At 43.8% G+C, this 27,298-nt stretch overlaps 1 protein-coding gene across 2 annotated transcripts in view; it reads left to right on the top strand.

Moving 5' to 3' along the window:
* Positions 1 to 14,872: 14,872 nt before the first annotated feature.
* Positions 14,873 to 27,298, top strand: part of RRAS2 (RAS related 2) — a 67,726-nt gene continuing 55,300 nt past the window's right edge. The window contains exon 1 of one of the 2 annotated variants that reach the window (XM_053304598.1): positions 14,873 to 15,278. In XM_053304598.1, coding sequence (XP_053160573.1) covers positions 15,174 to 15,278 — 105 coding nt within the window. In that variant the 5' untranslated portion in view covers positions 14,873 to 15,173. Of the gene's footprint in view, positions 15,279 to 15,712; positions 16,191 to 27,298 lie in introns of those variants that run through there. The other variant, XM_053304601.1, reaches the window with a different exon arrangement.

Below are 27,298 nucleotides of genomic sequence, written 5' to 3'. Positions count from 1 at the left end.
ACGTCCTTTTATATTGTTCATTTTATAGGGATATTTGTATCTCTTTTCTCTCCCCCACTTATTAAATATCCCTGTTAGAACAGATGATGGATATGCCTCCTAGCTCATCGTTGTGTACCCATAATGCTGTGTGTGACCCAATTCTGTGTGGCCACATGTAAGATTAGGTTTGAGCTGGTTTGATTTATCAGTGTTATGAAGACCCTGACATTATATTTTGTATTATTTGTATTATCTTTACTGTGATTTGTAGTGTCTTTCTTTTGTGTTGTTGGGTCAATGACCATAATAAAGTTTCTTTTTATTATATATTAGTATATCTATTAGTATATACATATAAATAATGTATAATATAAATATTATACTTTATATTATAAAGTATAAATTCCTTTATTTATGGTAATTTAAATGTTTTATATGATTATTAGGTTTTAGTTTGTTGTTCATTTAAATTGTTTAAATTGTAAACCACCTGAGATTTTATAGAGGGTGGTATATAAATGTGTTAAACAAACAAATAAATACATAAATAGTAATGGAGAATACATTTCCATTCATTGTGTGCCCATAACGCTGGGAAAGTATTACCTTTAAAGCTCTGAACGGCTTGGGTCCAGGCTACCTTAGAGAGCGCCTTCTTCGGTAAGATCCCCATCGCTCGTTGAGGTCATCAGGACAGGTCTGTCTCCAGTTACCACCGGTATGTCTGGTGGCAACTCGGAACTGAGCCTTTTCTGTAGCTGTTCTTGGCCTATGGAATGCACTTCCGGCAGATATCCACAGTTTAGGCTCGCTGTCGGCCTTCAAGAGAGCCCTAGAAACTTATTTGTTTGGCCTGGCCTTCCAAGGTTTGTAATGTGTGTTTTAAAGTATTTTAATTGGTTTTAAATGGTTTAAATTGTTTTTGAATTGTTTTTATATTGTTTTAGCACTTTTGTCTTTTTAAAGTTGTTGTACCCAGAGCCTTTGGATAGAGCGGTTTATAAATGTAATAAATAAATAAAATAAATAATAAATAAATCTTCATGCATTAATATTTTTGAAAGTTGATGCCAAGAATAAGAGCCTCAAAAACTGTAATAACTATTAGAAACCAGCGAAATCCTTACTAAGACATATCAATGGTCTTTTGTTGCACTCAGCATTATCTTCATATTTTAGTTCATTGTGCCACTTGATTTTCATGGATTTATTTCTAACTTGTCTAATTTTAGAAGAAAGTATGTAAAGCAGCTGCATGTGTGTTAACATCATTTTAAATTCTTATAAAATACTTTGGTGTGTAACATCATACATTTTCATTTTTTCTAATTTCATCATTCAGAATAGTTCCCTCAGTGGTGAAAATGCAATAACCTACCCAGCAATCTCCTTAAGCAGGATTTACTACTACATAATAAGAACGTGAACAGAATTTGTCAACTTGGTAACACTGAATAAAATTAGAACTATTCTATAACCCAATGTCCAAGTCTAGCCTTCACTTTTAAAATCAACTGACACAGGCCCAGAGTCTTCTTGCGGTATCCCACCACTCTTGTAACATTCTCACAAGTAGGACTTGGTGCCAGGAGCCACCTGTGTTTAGGCTGGAATCTGCTGCCCATGTGGCAGCCAAGTGAACCCAAGCAGCCTTGCCAAGCAAGCATGGAGTTCTTTCCTTCTCTGTTCTAACTTCACCCAACCAAGCTGTTCATTGGATCCTTCCAGTCAGGGCCAGCCCTCAGGTTTTTGGTGCTCTAGGCAAAGTGTGACTTTGGTATGCACCCCCCGACCACCACACACACATTCTATTAAAATTATATTCTGTACTATACGTCCCCTGAATGTGGCGGGGGGGGGCATCAAAGTCATACTGGGTGGCTGGTGCTGACTGGGGCAGGGAGGAGGGTGAGGAAGCAGCGTATGCCTTTGAAAATGTGTAAGTTGTCCCACCATTCCCACCCTGCGCTGCTGCCCAGCTCTGCCCAGAGTCTGCCCCGCTGCATGCCCCATCCCTACTGCTCAGCTGGCCGATGTGCCGGAGCCATTTGAGGGGTCATCATGGCAACATTTATCCATAGTTGCCACACTTGCACATTGGCCAGCTGAGCAGTGGGCGGGGGGGGGACACGGGGACGGGACTCCTCACAAAGCAGGGCAGCAGCAGTGGGGCATTTTAATAATTTTATATTTAATTAGTTTTAGGTTTAATGTTTTGTCACAGTGTTATGGGCAGTTTCACAACGTGAGGCCTTGGGTTCTCAGCAGGGGAGTGCTGTTGCCTTTCTACCCTGCTTGTGCTTTCCAGAGAGATCTGGCTGGCCACTGTTTGAAGCAGAAAGCTGGATTCGAGGGAACCTGGACAGTCTGAACCAGCACAGCTGTTCTTATGATAATATACACAAAAGTGCCTTGCCAGACTGGGAGCCTAACCGGAAATAATGTGGCTGCTGAAACTTTAAAAGCTCCAGCCTCTCAACCAGCTCTGCAAAAAGGAAGCAAGAAGAGGCTGCTGATAGTCCGGTTAAGAGTTTTGCTCAGAACTGACTTGTGTCTTTAAGTGAGCTCTGTTAAACCTTAGAACATAATTTGTCATGGTTTTACATTTGTGTTTTGTTGTGATTTTATCTGCTTTTATTCTGCATTAGATAACTAAACCCCGGCCAGTCCAGGTGGGGATTCTGTTGGTGTCCACTGCCCACTTGCTGCCCAACAGCCTCCCTGCCTGGACTTGCCAGGGTGATCTCAGTTGTGGCATTGGAACCCCCCAGGCTTCTAGTTCTGGGTGACTTCAACATCAACTCCTAGATGCAGCCCAGGATTTCATAGCCTCAGTACCATGGCAACAATGGGCTTGTCCCAGTTAATGTTAGGTAAACCAGGCTCGGACATTGAAGTGGTGGATAGCTTCTGCCTTTTAGGATCGACCGTCAACAGTAAAGGATCCAGCAGTCAAGAAATACACTGCAGACTAGCACTTGGTAGGGTTGCAATGAAGGCCTTGGAAAGGATATTTAGATGCCATGATGATTCTACAAAGATTAGAATCATTCGGACAATGGTTTTCCCCGTGACACTCTATGGATGCGAAAGCTGGACTTTGAAGAAGCAAGATAGAAAAAGCATTGACGCTTTTGAACTTTGGTGCTGAAGAAGACCTTTGAGAATACTATGGACAGCCAGGAAAGCAAACTAATTGATCCAGAATTTTTACTCAAGGCACAAATGACCAGGCTCAAAATTATCATAATTTGGACATATTATGTGAAGACCCAGCTCCCTTGAGAAGTCCATAATGCTAGGAAATGCTGAAGGAAAGAGATGAAGAGGACAACCAGCAGCATCAAGGTGGATGGATTTGATTACGACAGCAATGAATGCACCACTGAGAGACCTTAAAGGCCAAGTTGAAGACAGATCATACTGGAGAGAATCAAAGAGGTGCTTCACATGACACGTGTGAAGCACCAGGAGGATTTGTGCGGGGAGAGTGAGCTTAGCCTGCTCTCTCAGCACACGAGCAGCCTCCAAGCCCTGGGTGGCCGGATTGGCCACCCACATGACTGCTGGCTCCATCATGGAGCTGGTGAGGGCTGTTGGGATCAGGGGCCACTTGGCCCCTGGGAGTTGTAGGATGCCCTGCTCAAGCAGGGAGAGACCCCTAAGGCCAGGAGGCTGGCTGCAGCCTCCCGGTCGGGGGTCTACTCATGTGTTGCCATGCACTATTGTGGCACACAAGCAAAAAAACGAGGTTAACGGAGCACTCGCTCTGTTAACCTTGTTTAAGGGGAGGGGGAATTAGGCAGGCTAACTGCCTTGGTTATTGACTTCTTTTCAGTTTCTCAGTAGATTTAGTTCTAAATCTATACAAATGTTAACTTTGTTATTAATAAAAACAAATACAATTTTTGCTAGCCTTTAAGGATTATGTTTAGAGCCACACCCACCTAAGACAGCTGTTGAGTATTAGGTAAGGTCTGCAGGTCTTCATTTCAGCTTCTTGAGATCTCCTGATAGTTTTGGAGATACTAAATATTGAAAGTGTTGGGGTTTGTGATTATTTAGCAGAGTGCCAAGGAAGTTCCCACTCCAGTTACAGAGTGTGGAGCTTAGTTGTTGAAGGTATTTAAAGAACACACATGGAGATCATTGTAGAGTCTAAGTTACTTAACTAGTTTATTGGTGAAATACATTGATATAGGAAAGACCTAATCCTACCTATCAGCTACATAATAAATAGGTAGGGAGAGAGAAAGAGATGTTTCCATCTTCTCTCTAGGAGAAAAGGAAGAGGACTGACTTGCTACAGGAAGTACCTGAGGAGTCAAAGCAGGGTTTATGGAGTGGAGACAAGCAGGGACAGGTAAGGAGACCTTCACTAACTACCCCTACTCCCAATGATCCTAGTGGTCATTAGGATAGTTGGCACAAAAGGTCCATGCATTGGAACTCCATTGCCAACAGAAAGTTTGTAGCCTTTGGAAAATTTATAATTATATTGAACAATCCCAGTAGGGAAGTCAACTTCTATTTCCAATATATACATCAGGATCCTTTCAAACAATTTTCATGTTAGCTAGCTAACTAACTGCCTCCTATTGAGATGTGCACATTATAGCAAGTGGATTACTGAACTGCTATTGGTTGAACTTCTCTAACAGCTATCTTTCTTATCATGATGTAGATGGTATCAATGTAATGTGCAAAGCAGTCCTAAACATGTTTACTCAGGAATGTGTTCCACAGTGTTCAAAGGAATTTACTCCCTATTAAGTATGCTTAGGATTGCAACCTTACTTGGCTCTGTTTTTGTAGTTTTGTTTTACTGCACATGATATTGTGTTTGAAATTTCACTGTTAATACACCATTATAATTCCTTTGGTATAACACAGTGGTTCTCAGCCTCCTCCTTAATGTCGACCACTAAATGGTCATTGAAAGATTTGCAGACCACCACATAAGCAAGCCATTTTTAACACAGCCTATGCTAACATGAGCCAATTTTTACATATCAAAGAGAATTTTAAAATGCAGCTATTTCTAATAATATAAAGGCCTACCCAGGCCCTCCAAACAGTAGATCTCTTCCCCAACCCCAAGTCAGCCTGCTGGCTGTTCAAAAATGTGGCCAGATTTACCCATATTAGCCAATGGGTAGAACTGGCTGCCCTCAATTTTGCCAGCTGCAAAATTGACCCGCTTTCCCCCCCGCTACCTATCCTCTTTCCCCCTACTACCACCCTTCCCAGGCTTAATTCTCCGCTTTTGGGGGGAGGGCCTGCACTGTGCTCTTTTCCTCACCTACCCTACCTCTCCCCACAGCCCTGCTTGCTGCATCTCCCCCTTCCACTCCATCTCCAACACTATGAGCCTATTCACACGATGAAGGAAAATCAGGCTAAGGGAACCCAGCCCGGTTTTCCTCGGCCCCTGCTAACGGCAAAGAGGCACTTTTTAACATGGTGATTCTCTTTATTTAGCAGTGGAAGAGTAACTGGCCCTACCCACCCCCAGCACAATATCTCCAGTGATTGTTGCCGGTGTCTTTCTCCTTCTCCTCCTCCTCCTCCTCCTCATTTCTTGTTTACACAGCCAGACAGGTGTTATTGACTGGTTTGTTTTATCCAGGCATCGAGTCCTTCCCAAGGACCTGGGATGGCTGAATTTTATTGTCAGTGTTGTTGCTGTTATTATTATAGATATTGTAGCAGAATATACGCTGTTCCCAGTAAAGCTTCTTTTTGTAATTGGCTGATGGTGATTTCTGTGGCCCCTATGGTGTTGAGGTGCTCTTCAAGGGCTTTTGGAACTGCACTTAGGGAGCCAATTACCACTGGGATTATTTTGGTCTTTTTCTGCCACAGCCTTTCAATTTCAATTTGTAGATCTTTGTATTTTGTGATTTTTTTCTATTTCTTTTTCTTCTATTCTGCTATCCCCTGGTATTGCTATGTCGATTATTTTAACTTGTTTTTCTTTCTTCTCAACTACAGTTATATCTGGTGTATTGTGTGGCAGATGTTTGTCTGTTTGTAGTCGGAAGTCCCATAATATTTTTGCATCTTCATTTCCTACAACTTTTTCAATTGTATGGTCCCACCATTTTTTGGCTACAGGTATCTTGTATTTTTTTGCAGATGTTCCAGTGTATCATCCCTGCTACTTTGTCACGCCTTTGTTTGTAGTCAGTCTGTGCGATCTTTTTACAACAGCTGATTAGGTGGTCCACGGTTTCATCTGCTTCTTTACAAAGGTGGCACTTGCTGGTTGTTGTTGACTTTTCTACTTTTGCTCTTATTGCATTTGTTCTTAGTGCCTCTGGTGTTCAGGCAATTTCCTTTCTGTTCAGCTGGAAGCTGTTTATTATTATTAACAACAGTGAAAACCACCGGGCTTGTGGATAGCCCACCAAAGTAGCCCTCTCCTTAAGTGAGGTTAGCGAAGTGGCTGCTCTGCTAACCCTTTTAAAAAATTGTGAGTCACTGTAGCGTGGCTCTGCACCATGGCAACTCACAAGGAGACCCCCATCCAGGAGGCTACAGCAAGCCTCTGGGCATCAGGGGGCTCCCCATTTGCACGGGACTTTCTGGAAGTCCTGGGGCCTGGGAAGACCCCTTATCCCTGCCGCCCCGGCCGGCTCTGTGACAGAGCCAGTAATCATGTTGGTGGCCAATCTGGCTGCCCAGGGACAGCTCAGTGATCATCTGTGGGAAGGGCTAAGTTAATCTGCTCTCCCCACATACCTGCCTGAAGCTCTTCTCACTGATTGGGAGGAGCTTCTACGAGTCCAGCAAAGTGTCTGCCTCTACCCATTCCCCACCTCTGTGCTCACATCTCTTCCGGCCAAGTCCTCTGGAGTCCAGGTCTACCCATACAGCCCCATAGAGATGCTATCCTGCCTAACAGGGATTCATTCACCCTCATGCACAGCAGCAGCACCAATCCCACAGGTTGCAGCCCAATGCTTGACGGCATCATATCTGCGAGGCCGCCCTTCAGCCCTTCTGGGATCATCCTTTTCACCACCCGAGGTGCACTTGCATTCTGGCAGGCCTCCCCGGGCAGCCAACACAACAGAGAGTTGGGACGCAGCAGGAGGCATGGTAGATCCCGACAGTTCCATGGACGATCTGCAGTACCCTTGTGGATCACAGGCTGAGATAAAAATCAAACAATAAACAAACAAATAAATTAGCTATTGTTTATTGGTGCTTCTGCTGCTGTTTGTTTGTTTGTTTGTTTTTTGAGGGAGAGAGTCTTGTCATTGAGCACTCCTTCTTTCCCCTCTTGCTGTATTCCCAGTGGCTAAAAATGACTGTGATGTTTGCTCAACCTCAGTTCTTTATGTGGTAGTTTCAAGAGCAATTGAGCCTCTAATATTTATTTATTTACTATATTTATATGTTGCTCTTCTTTCAAGGAACCCAGAGTAATGTACCTGGTTACATTTAACCTCACAAAAACCCTGTGAGGAAGGTTAGAGTAGATAAGAAACTGGCCCAGAGTCACCCAGTGAGTTTTATTGGCTTAACTGGGAATTGAACTCAGGTCTGGTGGTCCTAGTCCAAGACTCTAACCTTTACAACACACTAGCTCCACTCTAACTGGAGGAAGGATTGTGTGTGGGACTGTCAACTCTGACTGGAGCTATTCCTGGATATCCACCCCCACACCCTGCCCGCCCATATTCTTTGCAATACCAAGCCATTAGCATCTCCAGGTTTTGCTTCCAATCATCTGCTGGAGATTGATGTTGATTCCTGGAGGCTCCAGGGCAGTCCTGCATTGGCAACGTAATTGCATTCTCTCTGTCACAAAACAGTGCAGTCAGTGTGTTGTTGAAGAGCTCATTTCCCAAACTAGAAGCAACAGGTGAGGAAAGACGTGGGGGATGGGTATAAATTTGGATCCCACCCCAACAACTGCCTAAAGATTGTGCATTCCCTGTGCAATAAAGGGATAGTCTGAAAGGCTCAACATGTATTATTAACAGCCTTTGAGAAAAGAGCTAGTAACTTGCCAACGCCAGCTAGGGTCCTTCTTTCCTTGCTGGGGAAGGATTTAGCTGTGCCTCCAATATCTCAATGCAACACACCAACACTTTGCACATCAGGAATACTTCAAAAAATTATAGTTTTAATTCATTGTCAGTTGGTTACCAACACAGGGGCCAAAACAATGTCTCAAAATGGCAAACACAGAAATAACTACTTTTTTATGAGCAATTGTGGTTTTCTTCATAAAACACCTACTTTTTTTTTTAAGGGTATCATGGTTAAAATCACTATGTAAAAACCACACACCAGTTATAGACGGAGATTCTTAATGAGAGGGCAGCTAATAGTGATATGGAGTTATATAGAAAGTTCCATGTCCCCTAAAAGACTTTCAAAAGAAACTCAAAAGAAGAGATATGCCCTCAGCAGGAAGGAGCAGAGAGGAACAAACCCCTTATCATCTAGAATATTAGTCTTACCAAGAATCCTTCCCACCTTTCAAACCTAAAGTTGTACTTTCTGGATTGTGGCCCTACACATCAATAATAAACAACATGCAGTTTCATATAGATTAGTAGTTATCTCAGGAATTTTTAAAAAATAGAAGGGAAGGAATGTGGCATGGGGAAAGATACAGGGTGGGCAATAAAGAGAGATTTGTTTTCAAGAGTAATCCTAACTTGCAGAGATAGGATGTCCTGCTGCAAAAGCTGGCATCGTCACTGGTGCCCTCTAAGGAATTCACCACTAATGATGAGTAGACTTTCCATTATAGTGGTAACATAATGGACGATAACTAATTCATTTGTTATGCTGCTGACATCAGTGTGCAAGACCCTGGTTGTATATAAAAAGGCTAAGGCTTAAAAATGTGGCAGTGTCACCGCTAATTGCCTGGTGTCCAATATCCCATTCTATGTTTTGAATTCTATTCTAGCTAACTGCCTTCTGAGTTTACATACTTCTTGTCTAGCCCAGCTATGACTTCCATGGAAATAACTGTAATTTTAATGAATGACGAAAGTGCGGCAGGGTGGGGGGTAGGGGATAAGGGCGAGGATCCAGAGTGCTGTGGCATCTTAAAGATGAACTGATTTATTGAAGCATGAGCTTTCATAACAAATGCCTTGCTCGACCACAAGCAGGAAGATGCACGCGTACAAGAAAGAACCCTATTTACAACCCAGGCTTTGGATTTAAGCCAGATTAGCCCTCTGACTTCCACAGGGTGAACTGCCTCCTTCATCTGACGTTCCCAACGCCTCCTCTTTGGCAGCTTTTCAGCAGGGATGTAAAACTCACCTCTTCCGGCTGGCATTTGGGGCAATGGTGTAGCTTTTGTTGTTTGTGGCTGTCACATGGCTTGCTCTTTGATTTGATTTTGTTTTATGTTCTTGTGAGCTCAGCTGCCTTGAGCTCAGGAAAGGCAGCTGATTTTAATAAATGAATAAATGCATCTGAAATGTAAGTTGATTTGTGAGCAAAGTTGCTGAGATTTAGAAACCAATGTACACATTACAGTTACCCTTGTATGGCACAGTACAAACAAGTTCTGTGTGATTTCTGATCCTCAGAGTAGGTATAACATCTGGAGCTACCTATCATGTGTGTCTCTCCACTTGTGTGGCTAGCACCAGCTGCCACCAGGAAGTTGCATTGCTGGTTAGAGGCTCTGAATGTGAAGGTCAACAGTCATGCAGAAACTGTTTCCAGTGCCCTCTGCATTGCAAGGAGTATAAAGGAGATTGATGCTTGGTTCTGTGAAAATATGCTGCTTGGGATCATGGCGTTAGTCCCATTTAATTGAATGGGACAGGTACCCTATGCATAGATACTGAGGTCATTCACTCAATCAGGGGCGTAACTATAATAGGGCAAGAGGAGACAGTTGTCTGGGGGCCCACTGCCTTGCGGGGGCCCTCATAGGCAAGTCACATGACTGACTCCCCCAGCCGTGCATCTGCCAGGGCTTCCTTCAATTTTATTCATCCTCTGAAATTGATGTGAGTGTTAAGACCTGGAGCTACCAGAACAGCATGTCTTTCCTAGTACCATTAAATGACTTGCATTGTCCACAATTTAAAATCTTGTCTCTGGGCCCACTCCAACCTTGCTATGCCCCTGCACGCAATCAAAAACTGTGTTCTAGCCCGGGTTTGGGAGCTGTGTGTACTACCAATTTTCAGTTGTGTGGAAGCAAACTAAGACCTGGGTAGAAGTGATTGTGTCGAAGCAAGGTAAGAGGAAAAGCTACCCAGGTTTTTCTCCTAGCTTGCTTCCACACAACCAAACATTGGCGCACACACCTGGTAGACACACCCCAAATCGGGGTAGAACACAGTTTTTGATTGCGTAAATCAAGAGAGAGAGAGAGAGAGAGAGAGAGAGAGAGAGAGCCAGCGCCAGCGTGGTGTAGTGGTTAGAGTGCTGTACTAGGACCGGGGAGACCCGAGTTCAAATCCCCATTCAGCCATGATACTTGCTGGGTGACTCTGGGCCAGTCACTTCTCTCTCAGCCTAATCTACTTCACAGGGTTGTTGTGAAGAGAAACTCAAGTATGTAGTACACCGCTCTGGGCTCCTTGGAGGGAGAGCGAGATATAAATGCAATACATAAATAAATAATAAATAAATGACCTTACTGTGTGGAGCATTGCTGTTACCAAAGTATTATTCAGTGCAGGCAAAGAGAGCAGACCAGCCAAGCTTTGTCAACTCCAGTAGTGTTGTATGTGGTAGAATTATTACCATAATACACAAGCAGGGCTGTCTAGCTTGTGCAGGGTGCAGGTTTTTATGCCCCTCCCCTCCATGATAAGACAATATTTTTCCAGCCCTGCTGGAACTAGAAGAGTCTTTATTGCTGTGCTGCAGTGTGGGGCTCCTATAAGCACAGGGCCCCTGGGTGGCCGGCCCTCTAGCCTCTTCAGAGAGTAGGGGAGGGGCAGCCTTGTACACAAGTATAGGATTGTAAAAAGACAAATGGAATGACAGTGGTCAGATATCTTGAAGATGCTACTCATGTTTGTGGTCCTTGGGGTTACACCCATACCATATTATCCATCTCCATATAACAGACTTGCAAATACTGGCCCAAACCCACAAATAATGAAGCACAGCAGAAGGCGGCTGCATGTCAGGTTCTTCCATTCTCCTGCTGTCCAGATGTTCAATGCTGTTTGCAATGACCACCTGCTGGTAAAGGAAAGAAGAAGCACGTCTCTCTCTTCCCCTTATGAAGGGATTGACATGGTGACAGCTGGCAGCACTGACCATCTGTTCAAGGATGTTCTGGAACTGCTGGAGAACTGTGCCCTCACCCTTGAGTGCTGAATGTACAGGCCTCCACCAACAGCAGCCTTTTGCATTTTCAGCAAGGGAGATTTGTGACTGGAAGCCTCTTTCTATTCATGGATTGCCCTTACTCAATCATTGTGATAGTGACTCTGGTTTTGCCTTATTCATTCTGTTTCACAAGGGCTCCAGAACCAGAGAGATGCTCTGCTATGCTGTTTTATGTTATTTCCAGGGCTTAAAGATACCAGAATCCCCAAGCAAAGCTCCAGAGTCTCACACTGGGGAACTTGCCACTATGATAGGTTGTCAAAGGAGGAAGCTGTTGGCCTACTCTCTGCAGCACTTCAGCACCACCGGTTTGGATGGTCAGAGAGAAGTATTGCAGCTACCTCCTTAGCCTGAGTCAAGGGCCAATAGGCCTGGGCTGGGGGAGAGGCACAATGTGGTATTTGTCTAAGAAGCCTGCTGCTCAGGTCCCCCCCACCCCCAACAGCTTCATTGTTCTGTCCCATCCACAAGCAGAACCCATGAGGCACAAAGGGGCATCAGTGAGGGCAAAGCAAGGCAGCTCAGAGTTGCAGAAACCCAAATAGCTCCAAGTGCACAACTTGCTCCAACAAGGGCCAGAGGTGGACTGAGGCCTTCAGTTCCCCCTTTCCAGGTTCTGCCTTCCTGCCTAGAGAAAAGAGGAGGGGCAACCCTCTGACCTGAAGCCTTGCACTCCTTCTCCTTCCTGCCAAGTATCTCCTGGCCTTTTGCCTGCATTGAGGTGAAAGCACTGGGGAGTATGAGGTTCCCAGTGTGGAAGAGGATAGTTCTTTGGAGAGCTCAGAAGAGTTGACCTCTGAGGTTTCCTGTTCTACAGTTCTCTTGGCTGACGGTTCCAGGTTCCAGCTTGGTGTTGGGGCCTGAAACCGGGACCAGGGCTGCTCCTTCTGAGCTGGCTGGCCTTCCATATCAGGACTGGGCTCTGAGCTGTTGTTTAGGGTGGGGGTCATGGCACTTTCCTCCAGATCTCCCCCTGCCTTGGCTATGATAAAGGCCTACCTGTAATATATTGAGGTCGTTCACACAATCAAAAACTGTCTTCTGCTCAGGTTTGGGAGCTGTGTGTGCTCCTAATTTTTGATTGTGTGGAAGTAAGGTAGGAGGAAGACCTGGGTACCTTTTCCTCCTACCTTCTTTCCACACAATCACTTCTATACTGTGATTACCCTACTTCCACACAACTGAAAATTGGGAGCACACACAGTTCCCAAGCCCAGGTAGAACACTGTTTTTGATTGTGTGGATGACCTCATTGTGTTCTTCTCAAATCCTTTGTTCATAGAGCAGCACCCCAGCCAGCCATCAGTCTAGCTTTAATTAATTAATTAATTAATTAATAAGATTTCTATACCGCCCTTCCAAAAATGGCTCAGGGTGGTTTACACAGAGGAATAATACATAAATAAATAAGATGGCTCCCTGTCCCCAAAAGGCTCACAATCTAAAAACACACACCATAAGATAGACACCAGCAACAGTCACTGGAGGTACTGTGCTGGGGGTGGATAGGGCCAGTTACTCTCCCCCTGCTAAATAAGGAGAATCACCATGTTAAAATGTGCCTCTTTGCTTCAGGGGTTATATGACAAATAACCCATCAGTGTGGGGATTTTAGCTCCCAAGTGTCTTTGCCTGTGTCAGATTTAAAACTTCAATATTTTTTAAAAATGAATTGGAGGGAAACACTAGACAGAGAGAAAAAAAGTCTCCAAGTATACTCAGCCACCATTCTGGGAGATAAATGTCTCTACAATCCTAGTAGTGTTCCAATACTATGTAGATAGTTTTGTTTGTTCGTATCATAAATATGCTATATTGATTTGTATTGAATTAAACTGAATAAATGTAAGAATGTTCCAATTAAAAAAAGTCTCTACAAACACTCTTGTCTCCTTCACTCTTGTTAATGATGGTGCCATGACTAAAAGACCACGTAGTGGCTCCTTAGCACAAGAAACGACAAGGCCCACTGGAATAGGCAGAGAATGTCGCCACATTCTCAAGTACAGAAGCCTACAACTAAAGCATCAACAATGAGAGAAGTCAAGGGAGCAAGGTTTAATGCCTAAGAAGAGAGAGGTCACCCTGAGCCAAATCTCCAGGCTTCTCCCAAGTCTCACTGTGTGTGTGCTGGGAAACTGCGGCCACTCTGTTTTAATGGGACTCCGCATTATAGGACTGCGAGAACCCCACTACAGGTATGATGTGACGTGAGCCTTTCTGAACGTTCTGTCACCATATAGTCTGAACATTCATTATAAAATGAAAACAATTTTCCTATCAATATACTTGTGTGTTGCCAGACATCCTAGAATCCTTTAAAAAAGAATTCTACAAGGTACAGGAATGTTAAGGTACAAAGTTAAAGTACAAACAGAGGAACATGCCAGCTTTGCTCCCAGACACTTTCCTGAGGTGAAGCATCTTAAGGGACTGTTGTGAGAAAATGAGGAGAAATGCAGGAGTAGGCAAAGACTGGAATTACTAATCCACCCCACGTCCCGCCCCACCCCAAGACAGCTCTGACTAACAACTAAGACTTTTGAGACTCTGGGCCAGTAATTGACAATAGTTGTATGCTCAGCTGCATTCTCTTCTCTATTGCCTGAAGTCTCTTGATCTAGTTCTGTCTCTGAGGGTAAGCAGGCCAGGGCTTTAGGAACATAGGAAGCTGCCTACTGAGTCAGACCATTGGTCTACCTTTCTCAGTATTGTCTACACAAACTGGCAGCAGCTTCCGAGAGTCTCTCTCAGATGCCAGGGAGGGAACAAGGAACCTTCTGCATGCAAGCATATACCTGGATGGAAGACTACCAATAGTCACCAAATTGAGATTCTTGAAGGAAGAATTGACACAAATGTAACAAATAATAAATATGTCAATAAATAAGTATGTCATTTGTTCCCGGGGTTGCAGTTAAAGCAGGTTTGGGGCAAAATCTTAGCTCCAGTTCAAACTGAGCCCTGTAAAAAGGGGTGGAGAAGGAACTGGACTATATTTCATAAGCCTATGAAGGCCAAAAAAAAAAGGGAACACAGAATTCGGCATACTTCTGCCCACTGATCTCAATGGATTGAAGCTTCTGTATTTACAAGGTTAATGTAAACCTGGTGCATGGAAATAAATGCAAGGCTTTGTCACGCACTTCAGTGTGGTGTGGATAGCAACCTCAAACTGCTGAGATTCAGTCACTTTAAAAAAAAAAGAAAGTACTTAAAGTCTAACTTAAATAAAACAGTGAATTGTGCAAGCGTTTCTTGGTTCTAAAAACATCCAAACGATTAAGAAAAATTAATTTCCCCCATTAAAACAACGTTCTCAGCGGGGCCGGGGACCCAGGGAGGTGGGGAAACAGCTAACTGTGGGAGCGATGAGTGAGAAATTGACGTGCGCGTGCGTATCGTGGGAGAACTGATGCCCCCACCTCAGTCTATATATACAGTAAGTGTAAACAAGACCGCTCTGACTAGGCGCCCCTCCACTCGTAGGAAAGGGAAACCCACGCCCATCAGATGCATATTCATATTCATTTGCATACCTGCCCCCTCCTCCGGACGGCCATTTGTAGCCGGACTGGGGCTGCTGCTTTCATTCTCCTAAGAGCAGCCGCGCCGAGAAGGCGGAGTCTCCTGCTGGAAGCTGCGTCCGAGCAGCGGAGTCGGCTCCCTTTGCTGGCGTTCACTCGCTGCGCGCAGTGGCCAAGTGGCGGCAGCGGCAGCTGGGCCTGTGGCAGTCCCTGTAGCTGCGCGGCGGCGAGCGACGGACGAGCCCAGCAGGGAGGCACCCGCGGAGCCGGCAGCGCTGCGCCTTGCTCGCCTAGCTTAGCTCGGGGCTGGGCGCCTCCTCGATGGCCGCGGGCTGCAGGGATGGCCCGGGGCAGGAAAAGTACCGGCTGGTGGTGGTGGGCGGCGGCGGCGTGGGCAAGTCGGCGCTCACCATCCAATTTATCCAGGTGAGGGGCCCGGAAGGGGGAGTCGTCGTCGTCGTCGGCATTCCCCTTTCTTCGTGAGCGCTCCGAGGGTGGGGCACGACGAGCCCTGCCAGGCTGCTGGAACCCCCTCCTCTTCCTCTGCCGGGCTTCCAGGCTGGCCTCGCCGCCTGTGGGTGGCGTGTTCCCAGGGCAGCTTTCGGGGGCGCACCCTGCGGGGGAGACGGGGAGCCTGAGCGTGCTCTCGGTGCCTGCCGCCGCGGCTTCTCTCTCCCGCTCTGGGAGGAGGAGGCCAGGCAGGAGGGCTCTCTGGCTTTGCGGTGGTCGCCACGGGGAGGGCAGGCTGGCGCTTTGGGCTCTGCCTGGGGAGCGAGCGAGCGCGGGGGAGGAGGGGGGAGGGAGGGGCTGCTCGCTGTCTTGGCTGCGGCGCTTCTGGGGCCTGGAGGCGCACACACTCGGGGAGCCCGCTGGGCTGGGGCGCTGGGTCCTGCCATTGCTGCAACTACTTCAGAGCTCCAGCGGTGAATCAACGAGACCTTCCGAGGAGATCTTGGCTGTCTAACACAGTCGGTCGACCTTGGTCTAGTGGTTCAAACCTCTGGGCGCCTGTGCATTCCTATACACGTTTACGAGGGAGTAAGCTTCTTTGAACTCGGTGGGGCTTACTTCCGAGTAAGCGCGATCGGCGCTGCAGGAGTGCGAAATCGGCGCACGGATGCTTTTGGTAGCTTCGGGCCTGAAGTACAGTATTTGCTGGAACGAGATCTATACTCTCGGGTGCCTTTCCAGGAATCTTGTTTGCAACAGGTCTCTGCCCTTAATCGCTGTCTGGAAACCTGCAGCGTTTGCAGCCAATCAGATCTTGTGTGTATGTGTTCATAGATGTTTAACTTTGCTTACATCATACTTGATGAAACAGAATTCTTCCATGCAAAGGTAATGTGTTACTTTCTCTCCCCTTAATTTTTGCGACTGCCAGTTTTGCAGATGGGCAGGTGAGTTGTACAATGCCCCTTACCTTCTGTACAGGAGGAAGCTATTTTACTGTGATTTAAACTTTTGATAAAGGCCGTTTGTATATGAGAGAGTTTGTACAAAGAAGAATAGCTGTACTGTACACAAAGTGAGCTATGGTTTGGTGAGGAAAAAGGAGATAGGAGAAGGTTAAGTAGCCAGCTGCTGTTAGGTCAACGTGGACAACTGACACACTCCATTATTTAGACTCAATTTCTAATACAACTTGGCGATCTAGCAAGACCATGAAGGGGCTGATAAGACAGAATACAACTAAATATTGTATAATATAGGGGGAGTTTACTTTTAAAGAGAAACAGCTTAACTATTGTTATAAAATTATTTAAGCACTGGGTTTTGGGTGGGTGAAAAGACTGGACACTCTTACTCAATTCATATGATCTCTGAAAGTTAAATAGCCTTGCGTTCCATATTTACAGAACACTGTGCCTTTGCTTGTTTGAGCCAGGTAGCCCAAGGTTGCAGATTTGGTGTATTACTTGTGCCCCCACCCCAAACCCGTGTTGTGGAATTTCCTTTGAGGGGAGGCATGAAAGGACCAAACTGAGAACAGGAAAGTTTCCCCTGCAGTTATGTAGGCAGTGTAAGGCAATTGAGGTTGCATTTTTTTAATTCAGGGGAGGAGGGTAGTGCTGCTGATCTAGTTTATTTAAGCTGTCATTTGGCTTCAGCGTTGTTACTTTGGCTTTGGTAAGGATTGTTAATGCCCCTTGAGTGTGATTTGTCTATCTGCTTTGCAGACTTGATATATATGTTAGATTAGTGGTATCCTGTTTAGCTCATTTTGGGCATGATGGATGTGGAAGAAAAATGTTTGTTGCATTTGCTTGTTGTTTGCTGCTGGTGCTCTTAACATTTCTGCATCTGGAGCAAAAGTAGCAACCATACTTCTTGTCCAGTGCAGGGGGCAGGCATAAGAAGTGTTACCTCTCTGTAAAGATCACACAGATGGAGACTGGAGATGCAGAAATAGCGTTTCCTCCTGTTCTCTGAAGCAATTGCCTCATGGCAGAGCCATCTCTAAACACATTATAGGGACTTATGAGGATATTCTGATGAGATCCCTGTCTTTTCCTGGGACATCTGTGACTTTTGTTACACAGTGTGCTTAACTGAGGAGAGCTGGTCTGGTGGTAGCAAGCATGACTTGTCCCCTTAGCTAAGCAGGGTCCACCCTGGTTGCATATGAAAGGGAGACTAGAAGTGTGAGCACTGGAAGATATTCCCCTCAGGGGATGGAGCCGCTCTGGGAAGAGCAGAAGGTTCCAAGTTCCCTCCCTGGTAGCTTCTCCAAGATAGGGCTGAGAGAGACTCCTGCCTGCAACCTTGGAGAAGCTGCTGCCAGTCTGTGCAGACAATACTGAGCTAGATGGACCAATGGTCTGACTCAGTATATGGCTGCTTCCTATGTTCCTGTGTAACTATCTAGGAGAAATAGTAGTCATGTTAGTGAATGGACTAAATAGAAATATCCCTGCTTTTCCTCTTTAGTCTCTTTTTCCTCTAGAGCTTGTCTACTCATCTTTACCCCTGTTTCCTCCATGCCTGCTTTATTACATTGTATGTTTTTTTGAACATGTGGTGGGTTGTGTGTGTGAGAAAGAGTTTTAGAGAGCGAGAGAGAAAGCTTTCATGAAACTGAACCCCAATTCTCTGAAGCCATTTATTACCTGAAGTCTGTGATTGGGTTGGGTGATCTGAATGGAAAAGCAAATCAAGATAAGTAGATTAAAGATGGAATGAGATTCCCATTCACATGGCAGATTTTGGCCATTATTTGATTTTGGCCACTCCTTACACATATCTTTCACCTTTTTCTCATATTCAGAAGGCCATATTAAATAGCCCACAGTCAAATGAAAAGATCAGTGGAAGCCCAGTGCTTGTTCTTGGCTCTGTTATATTCTGAAGAAATATTAGCTTATTGATTATTTCATGGATTTCAACTTATTCAAGTAATTGTCTTTAGCTACTTCCAGTCTAAATGACTTGGAATAACTACTTTTAAAATGTGTGAGATTATTCTTGTGTTCTGGCTCTCTTCTGATGTCGTTTTGAATGCCAAACTAATAAAGCTGAACATAAAAGCCAAAGTGCACTGCAGCCATAGAAGTATCCATTTACAGCCGAGTCCTGCTTTGAGTTAAAGGACTGTTTATGGCTGTCCATGCATAATGTTGGATTTGTTTATCAGTTTGAATCTCTGCTGTCTTTTGCTGTTGTATGCTAGTGAAGATCTGAATAGCTTGCCTTCTTTCAAATGCTGGGGTTAGAATAATTGTAATCCTATTTTGTTAGGCTTATTGGTGGATCTTTGCCAGGGGATGGAGATAATTAGTTTATCCCTGCATGGCTGAAGCCACATTTCACAGATTACCATTCAGACTTGGTATAGCTTCCATAGATGGTACTGTCTGGATGCTGACGATGGCTGTTTGCATCCTGTGCAGTTTTAAATGCCAAAGGGTTGGCCATGCTTGTCCGTTGTAGCAAAAACAATAAAGTTCTGTGGTATTGTAAAGACCTAGCAAACTTATTGTGATAAAGCTTTTGTAGGCTAGAACCCTCTTAGGTACATAGATAGGTCTACTAATTTAGCTCTTACACAGTGGGGCCCAGAAGGCATGAGACAGCAGTGGGTGTGTCTCATTTTATGTGTGCTCCGCTTAGATTGGGTAGTGTCAAGTGGAGCTGTGTGTGTGTGAGTGGCAAGAAATTATCTATGGTTGCAGTCTTAACAGTAGAGGTTCAACAGTGCTGTTTGTTGTCAGAAATAACAACAACAACAACAACTTATATACTGCTTTTCAACCAAAATTTCCGAAGTGGTTTACATAAAGAAATGATAGATAGATAGATGGATAGATAAATAAATAAATAAATAAAGGCAGCCAAAAATCACAGAATTGTTGATCTGTATCAATGTCAATTATGCATGTTTACAATCCTCCTCATTCATCATTGCAGCATCAGTGGTTGGTCAGAACTGTATGGATCAGAAAAAATGGATTCCAGTGTGGTGTTAACACACTGGAGAAGAAGGTGGGAAGACACTATTGTATACATGGTATTTAGCCTTCTGTAAGATAGATCCTAAATTCTGTGACTAATTTATATACATAACAAATAGTGTGTACACACCCGTCTACCTGTATTTGTTTTCTGTGCTAAAAGGAGCATTGATGCCAAGAGTTGCCTCTTGTTGGTGGTGAGAGATAGCCAGCATAGTTCTAACTAACCTGAATTAGTTCTAACTAAGGGTTCCAGTTTTCATTATCACATTTTATCTGAGTTACTCATCCCCAACAATTATGAAACAAACTGTGAACTGGGGTGGGATATGCATGTTTACATCCCTAATAGTGTGGGCAAAGCAGGTTCAGATTTATTGTCCAAACTAATTGATCAAAGAAGATTATTATTAATTCAATTTCTATACCACCCTTCCAAAAATGGCTCAGGGTGGTTTACACAGAGAAATAACAAATAAATAAGATGGCTCCCTGTCTCCAGAGGGCTCACATTCAATAAAGAAACATGAGATAGACACCAGCAACAGTCACTGGAGGTACTGTGCTGGGGGTGGACAGGGTCAGTTACTCTCCCCCTGCTAAATCAAGAGAATCACCATGTTAAAATGTGCCTCTTTGCCAGGTTAGCAGGGGTCTTATTATAGAGCAACACTTTGCTCTGGACTTCAGCTCTTGAGTGAACTGTTGAGCCACATTGTGGTGAAGCTCCTGTGCCTTAGCTGAACTTCTTTGGCCCGCTTCCTTTCTTGTAAGTTGATGTGAGTGCCTGTTTGACTGCATGCTAGGTGAGACCTGGACAGTTATTCCATAGTTACAGCTGAGACTGCTTTTTGTTTAACTTGTGTGTTAATGGTATGCATCGTTGTGCCAAAGGATTCCACAATCCATTCATTGAGGCTGTTCACATGCGCAGCCTAGTCCAGGTTAGGGCAGGCCAGGCTGTGCATGTGAAGCATCAGGATTGAGCCTGATCCCAGTGCTGCCTCCTGCACCTAGCCCTGCTTTTGAACCTTTTGCTTAGCTGAGGTTAAATACCCGTGCTTCGCTAATCTCGGCTGGCGATAGTGTGTGCATGATCACTGCCGGGTTCAGTAGCCTCCCACTGCGGCCGACTGCCACTTCTGACAGTGATCCAGCGGGGGAAGGAGCGGCTGCACCAAGCATGGTGGTGGCTCTAATGCGAGCAGCTGCCATGCTCATAGCGCAGGGCACACTGGGATGCAGGTGGGAGAAGTCTTCCCGCTCCCAGCTCTTGCCTTATTGGTGCTGCCACTCTTGTGGGTACATGCCATGGCAAAGAACGGCCACAGCTTCTGCCTTCCCCACAGCCTGTGAAAGTGGCGGCCAAAGGTCGATCATAATTTGATGTTGCAACAACATAAACATTCATCATCTGACACATCTCATTTTAAAGGAAGAGAGCTGGTCTTGTGGTAGCAAGCATGACTTGTCCCCTTAGCTAAGCAGAGTTCACTCTGGTTGCATATGAAAGGGAGACTAGAAGTGTGAGCACTGGAAGATATTCCCCTCAGGGGATGGAGCCGCTCTGGGAAGAGCAGAAGGTTTCAAGTTCCCTCCCTGGCTTCTCCAAGATAGGACAAGTTTTTTGTTTTGTTTTTAAAATAGGACAAGATTTTTTTATTGAACCAACAAACTACCAAAGCATACAGTACGTTGCCAAAGCACAATTATATACAAAGTGGTTGTTTGTACATGATATATCTACAAAGATTTACACACAAGGATTTGGGCTGAGAGAGATTCCTGCCTGCAACCTTGGAGAAGCTGCTGCCACTCTGTGTAGACAATACTGAGTGAGATGGACCTATGGTCTCACTCAGTGTATGGCAGCTTCCTATATTCTAATCTAATTATAGCAGTAAGCCAGCAGTTGGACTAGATAAAGTTATCTATTATATAAACTAACTCCAGTTCCTTTCTGTAGTAAGGGGAATTAGTGGGGGTGGGAGGAGAAAACTACTGTCAACTTCTGGCATACAAGACAAGAATGAACTAATTACGTGAGATTTTCCAAAACTGCTTAAAACTTGGCATATTGCCAAGTTGTTTGAACCTATCCGGAGGCCCGTAAAAGGGCCTCTGACCAGATTTGTGCACATCCCTATCTGGTCATGCTGGGTCACCTTAAGTGGCGCAGCGGGGAAATGCTTGACTAACAAGCAGAGGGTTGCTGGATCGAATCCCCGCTGGTACTATATCGGGCAGCAGCAATATAGGAAGATGCTGAAAGACATCATCTCATACTGCGCAGGAAGAGGCAATGGTAAACCCCTCCTGTATTCTACCAAAGACAACCACAAGGCTCTGTGGGCGCCGGAGTCGAAATCGACTTGACTGCACACTTTACCTTTAGTCATGCTGGATTGAAGTCCCTTTTAATTTTTGTTGAAACTGACCTAACCATACTACTTGTAAAAAAAAATAAAAAAATGAAGAAAGCAACAGGGAGACAAAATGCATGAAGTGAAGGGACTGAGTAGATAAAGGACGGGGGAGGATGAAAGTTGTACTTCCTGGGTATAAAGCAGAGATGTGATTCACTTCCCCCCGTACCTTATTTTTCAGTGGAAAACTTTCAATTTCAAAAAATTATTGTTTTATAAAATTCATTCCTAACAATGGATGGATATGGATGAGATATAAGACAGTCTTAAAGTTGTAATGAATGTTTTTCAGGTGATTATCCCTAGGAAGTGTGTGAGGTAATACACATGTTTTATTGATTTGAGTATTTCAATAAAAATACTTTCTACATAAAGCTTTGAATTTGCTTCAATGTATTGCTTAAACCACCTTGTGTCTTTATTGGTTTCGCCCCTGTCAAATGTGGCATTTGACATACTAAAAAAACTTTGAGATTCAGCATAGTAAGTTAATATAGTGAGCTTTTAATGACATATGTAGGTCAAATAACATGCAAAATCAGATCACAGTCTTAAGGCATAAGTAAAAATTGCATAATCTTTCTGAGCAATTTACTCATGCAAATGAGAAAAAGGTGCATAGGAAAAATTTCTGGAGAACTTAAAACAACTTTTCCATTTCAAGGTTTTCTGGAAAATCCATATGCAAACAAACAGTTTCCAGCCTGCCTTTTTGATGGGGGTGTGGGGTGGGAAGGAAGCAGTGTATCTTGTTAAGAGCACTGTTATAGTTTATAGTCATCAATTATAGAAGCTGGACAAGAGGAAGTACTTTTTCACACAGTGCATAATTAATCTATGGAATTATTTGCCATGGGATGTGGTGATGGCCACCAGTTTGGATTGCTTTAAAGGGGGCTTAGACAGACAGGTGGACAGGTCTATCAATGGCTACTAGTCTGGTGGCTGTAGGCCACTTCCAGGCTCAGAGGCATGATGCCTCTCAGTACCATTTGCAGGGGAGCAACAGCAGGAGAGAAGGCATGCACATGCCTCTTGCCTGTGGGCTCCCCAGAGGCATCGGGTGGGCCACTGTGTGGAACAGGAAGCTGGAATAGATGGGCCTTGTGCCTGATCCAGCAGGGCTGTTTTTACCACCTTATGTTTTCTTGACATTTCCCACTGCTATGACACTTAACGCTGAGATCCACTATTTGTCGTGAGCCATAGTTGTCATGCCAAAAGTTGAGTGACTTCCTGTTCCTTCCCATTCTGGGTGCTTCAGCTGAGCAGGGGCCACTGAAACCTCCACCTCCCTTTCTGTAGGAAAAGGATGTGAGGCATGGGACTGTCACATGACTGCCAGGACTATCTTTCCTGACCTCTGGAGCTCTAAGATTGGGAGAAAGCTATGGCTCACTGTGCTCTCTTGGCAGTGGTGGTTCACTTGCCATGGTGAGAGAAAATATGGAAGCTTGATTCCAGAAGTACAGCAATCAATGATTGCACTGAACACTGTTGGTACTTCCTCTCTTACACTAGACCAGCACAATAGTTTACATTGGAAATGTAGCTTCTTCTAATCCTCCTGTGAACAGCAAATGTGTTTCATTGTAAGCAAGTGTAAAGTGCCCATATATGCTGATGGGATCTGAGCTGTCAGTGATGGACCAGGAGAGAGATCTTGGGATCATGGGGAATAGCTCATTGAAAGTTTTGACTCGGTGCACGGCAGTGGTGAAAAAAATTCTATGCTAGGCATCATTAGGAAAGGGATTGAAAATAAGAATACAAGTATTATAATGCCTTTATACAAATCTACGGTGCGGTCACATCTGGAGTACTGTGAACAGTTCTGGTCACCATATCTTAAGAAGGATATTGTAGAACTAGAAAAGGTGCAGATGAAGGCAACCAAGATGATCAGGAGCCTGGAGCACCTTTATTATGAGGCAAGACTGCAGCAACTGGGGCTCTTTAGTTTGGAAGAGAGTTGACTATGGGGAGACATAAATTTATACATAATCTATGGAGTAGAGAGAGTGGATAGAAAGAAATTGTTCTCCCTCTCTCACTAGGACCAGGGCCATCCCATGAAACTGAAGGTTGGGAAATTTAGGACCTACAGAAGGACATACTCTTTCACACAGTGCATAATTAATCTATGGAATTTTCTGCCATGGCATGTCCACTAGTTTTGATGGCTTTAAAAGTGGCTTAGACAAATTCATGGAGGACAGGTCTATCAGTGACTGTTGCTGGTGTCTATCTTATGTTTCTTTTTAGAATGTGAGCCCTTTGGGGACAGTGTTCCATCTTATTTGTTTGTTATTTCTCTGTGTAAATCACCCTGAGCCATTTTTGGAAGGGCGGTATAGAAATTGAAATAATAATAATAATAAGCAGGCTGGATGAAAGAGGTCAAAAAATGTAACCAACAAATGCAAGATCTAATAATAACACCAGAATTAATCAGTGAAAGAGCAAAGAAAATTAAAAATTGGACTGCTCCAGGCGACGATGAACTGCATGGCTTTTGGCTTAAACACCTAACAAGCCTTCATAAACAGGGTGGATTTGATTTAAATCATGTTTTAAATCACGATTTAAATCACTAGCAGGGTGGATAAAAATTAAAAAAAATCTGATTTAAATTAAAAAAATCCAATTTAAATAAGAAAAATTGGATTTTTTAAATTTAAATCAGATTTTTTTATTTAAATCGGATTTTTTTGATTTTTATCCACCCTGCTAGTGATTTAAATCGTGATTTAAATCAGTTTGATTTAAATCAAATCCACCCTGTTCATAAACAACTATCAAAGCAGTTTAATCACATTTTGTAAGGAGGTGATATTGAACAATGGCTAACAACTGGGAAAACTCATCTCATCATGAAAGACCCAGCAAAAGGTGCAGTTCCAAGTAATTATAGACCGATAACCTGCCTGCCAACCATCTTCAAATTATTAACTGGAATAATAGCAGATGAAGTGATGCAACACTTATTCACTAACAAACAGCTTCCAGTTGAACAGAAAGGAAATTGCCCGAACATCAGAGGCACAAAAGACCAGCTGCTGATTGACAAAATGATTTTAGAAAATTGCAAGAGAAGAAAAACCAATCTAAGTGCTGCATGGATTGACTACAAGAAAGCCTTCGACTCATTACCTCACACATGGATACTAAAATATTTAGAAACAACTGGTGTCAGCAAAAACATTCAGATATTTATTTAAAAAGCAATGAGCATGTGGAGTACACAGTTAACAATCAATGGCGAGACACTTGGACAGGTTAGCATTAGAAGAGGCATTTTCCAAGGGGACTCACTATCCCCTCTGTTGTTTGTAATCGCCATGACCCCACTTTCACAAATACTAAACAAAACAGGCCTCGGATACCAAACATCTAAAACATCCAGTAAAATCAACCATCTGCTGTACATGGACGATCTGAAGTTGAATGGAAAGTCCCAGTCAGAAATCGAATCACTGCTAAAGACTGTCTGTATATTCAGTAGCGATATAGCAATGGAGTTTGGACTAGACAAGTGTGCTGCATTAATAATGAACAGAGGGAAAATAAGAAAAACAGAAGGAATAGAACTGCCCAATGGAAGCAAGATCAAGAACCTGGAAGAGAAAGAACATTACAGATACTTGGGCATTCTCCAGGCTGATAACATCGCACACACTGAAATTAAAAGCAAAATTGGAAGTGAATACATCGGGAGAGTTAGAAAAATCCTCAAGTCCAAACTCAATGGCGGGAACACCATACACGCCATAAACACCAGGGCTCTACCTGTTATCAGATACACTGCAGGAACAATAGACTGGACCAGGCAGAGCTAGAGATGCTAGACCGTAAGATCAGGAAAATGACCATCAATCATGCTCTGCACCCCCGCAGTGATGTAGATAGGCTATACCTCCTTTGCAGCTCAGGTGGAAGAGGAATGCTGCAAGTCCATCAAACAGTAGAGGAGGAGAAAAGAGGCCTTGAAGAATATATCAAGGACAGTGAAGAAGATGCACTTCAAATGGTCAATAATGAGAAACTATTCAACACCAATGAAACAAAGCAGGCTTACAAGAAAGAACAAGTCAAGAACCGAGCAGAAAAATGGAAAAATAAGCCACTGCATGGTCAATATTTGCACAATATAAGTGGAAAATCAGACCTCACCAAGACCTGGCAATGGCTTAAGAATGGCAACTTGAAGAAAGAAACAGAGGGTTTAATACTGGCTGCGCAAGAACAGGCACTAAGAACAAATGCAATAAGAGCAAAAGTCGAAAAATCAACAACAAACAGCAAGTGCCGCCTTTGTAAAGAAGGGGATGAAACCGTGGACGACCTAATCAGCTGTTGTAAAAAGATTGCACAGATTGACTACAAACAAAGGCATGACAAGTAGCAGGGATGATACACTGGAACATCTGCAAAAAATACAAGCTACCTGTAGCCAAAAATTATTGGGACCAATTGAAAAAGTTGTCGAAAATAAAGATGCAAAAATATTGTGGGACTTCAGACTACAAACAGACAAACATCTGCCACACAATACACCAGATATAACTGTAGTCGAGAAGAAAGAAAGACAAGTGAAAATAATCGACATAGCAATACCAGGGGATAGCAGAATAGAAGAAAAAGAAATAGAAAAAAATCACAAAATACAAAGATCTGCAAATTGAAATTGAAAGACTGTGGCAGAAAAGGACCAGAATAATCCCAGTAGTAATTAGCACCCTAGGTGCAATTCCAAAACAACTTGAAGAGCACCATAACACCATAGGGGCCACAGAAATCACCATCAGCCAATTACAAAAAGCAGCTTTACTGGGAACAGCCTATATTCTGCGATGGTATCTATAATAATAACAGCAACAACATTGATAATAAAATTCAGCCATCCCAGGTCCTTGGGAAGGACTCGATGTCTGGATAAAACAAACCAGTCAATAACACCTGTCTGGCTGTGTAAACAAGAAATAATAATAATAATAATATCAATGGCTACTATTCTGGTGGCTATAGGCCACCTCCCGCTGCAGAGGCATGATGCCTCTAAATACTAGAGGCATCTGATTGGCCACTGTTTGAAACAGCACGCTGCACCTGAGAGGCCTTGGGCCTGATCCAGCAAGGCTGTTCTTATGTTCAGAAATTCTGATTAGATTCCATGCTGTGCATGAACATGCTGTCATGGTGTCATGATCATCTTGTTGCAGTTTACAGTCATGGCTGTTGTAAACTGCAAGCTTCTGCTTTGTACTTGTCCACTGCAAGTTTAGCCCAATAATGTTCTTAGATGCTTAGATGGTGTAGATTCCTGAATACAAAGTCAGTAATTATTATATTGAACATACTGATGTGCTGGCATGCCATGAGAAATTAAGGTTGCAATCCAATAAACACTTGCTTGAGAACTAACCTCACTGAATGCAGTGGGACTTACTGCAGAGTAAACATGTTTAGGATTATAATGTAATCCTATCAGGACTGTACTTCTATAGGTCCAAAATACACAGCTTGCCCATGTCTTCAAGGTATACTTCTCTGGCCTGTCTCCTCTCCAAGG

This window comes from Hemicordylus capensis, chromosome 1, assembly GCF_027244095.1.
Source record: "Hemicordylus capensis ecotype Gifberg chromosome 1, rHemCap1.1.pri, whole genome shotgun sequence".
NCBI classification, from domain to species: domain Eukaryota; kingdom Metazoa; phylum Chordata; class Lepidosauria; order Squamata; family Cordylidae; genus Hemicordylus; species Hemicordylus capensis.
Note: the sequence above shows the minus strand (reverse complement) of the source record. Positions and strands in the feature narration are given on the sequence as shown.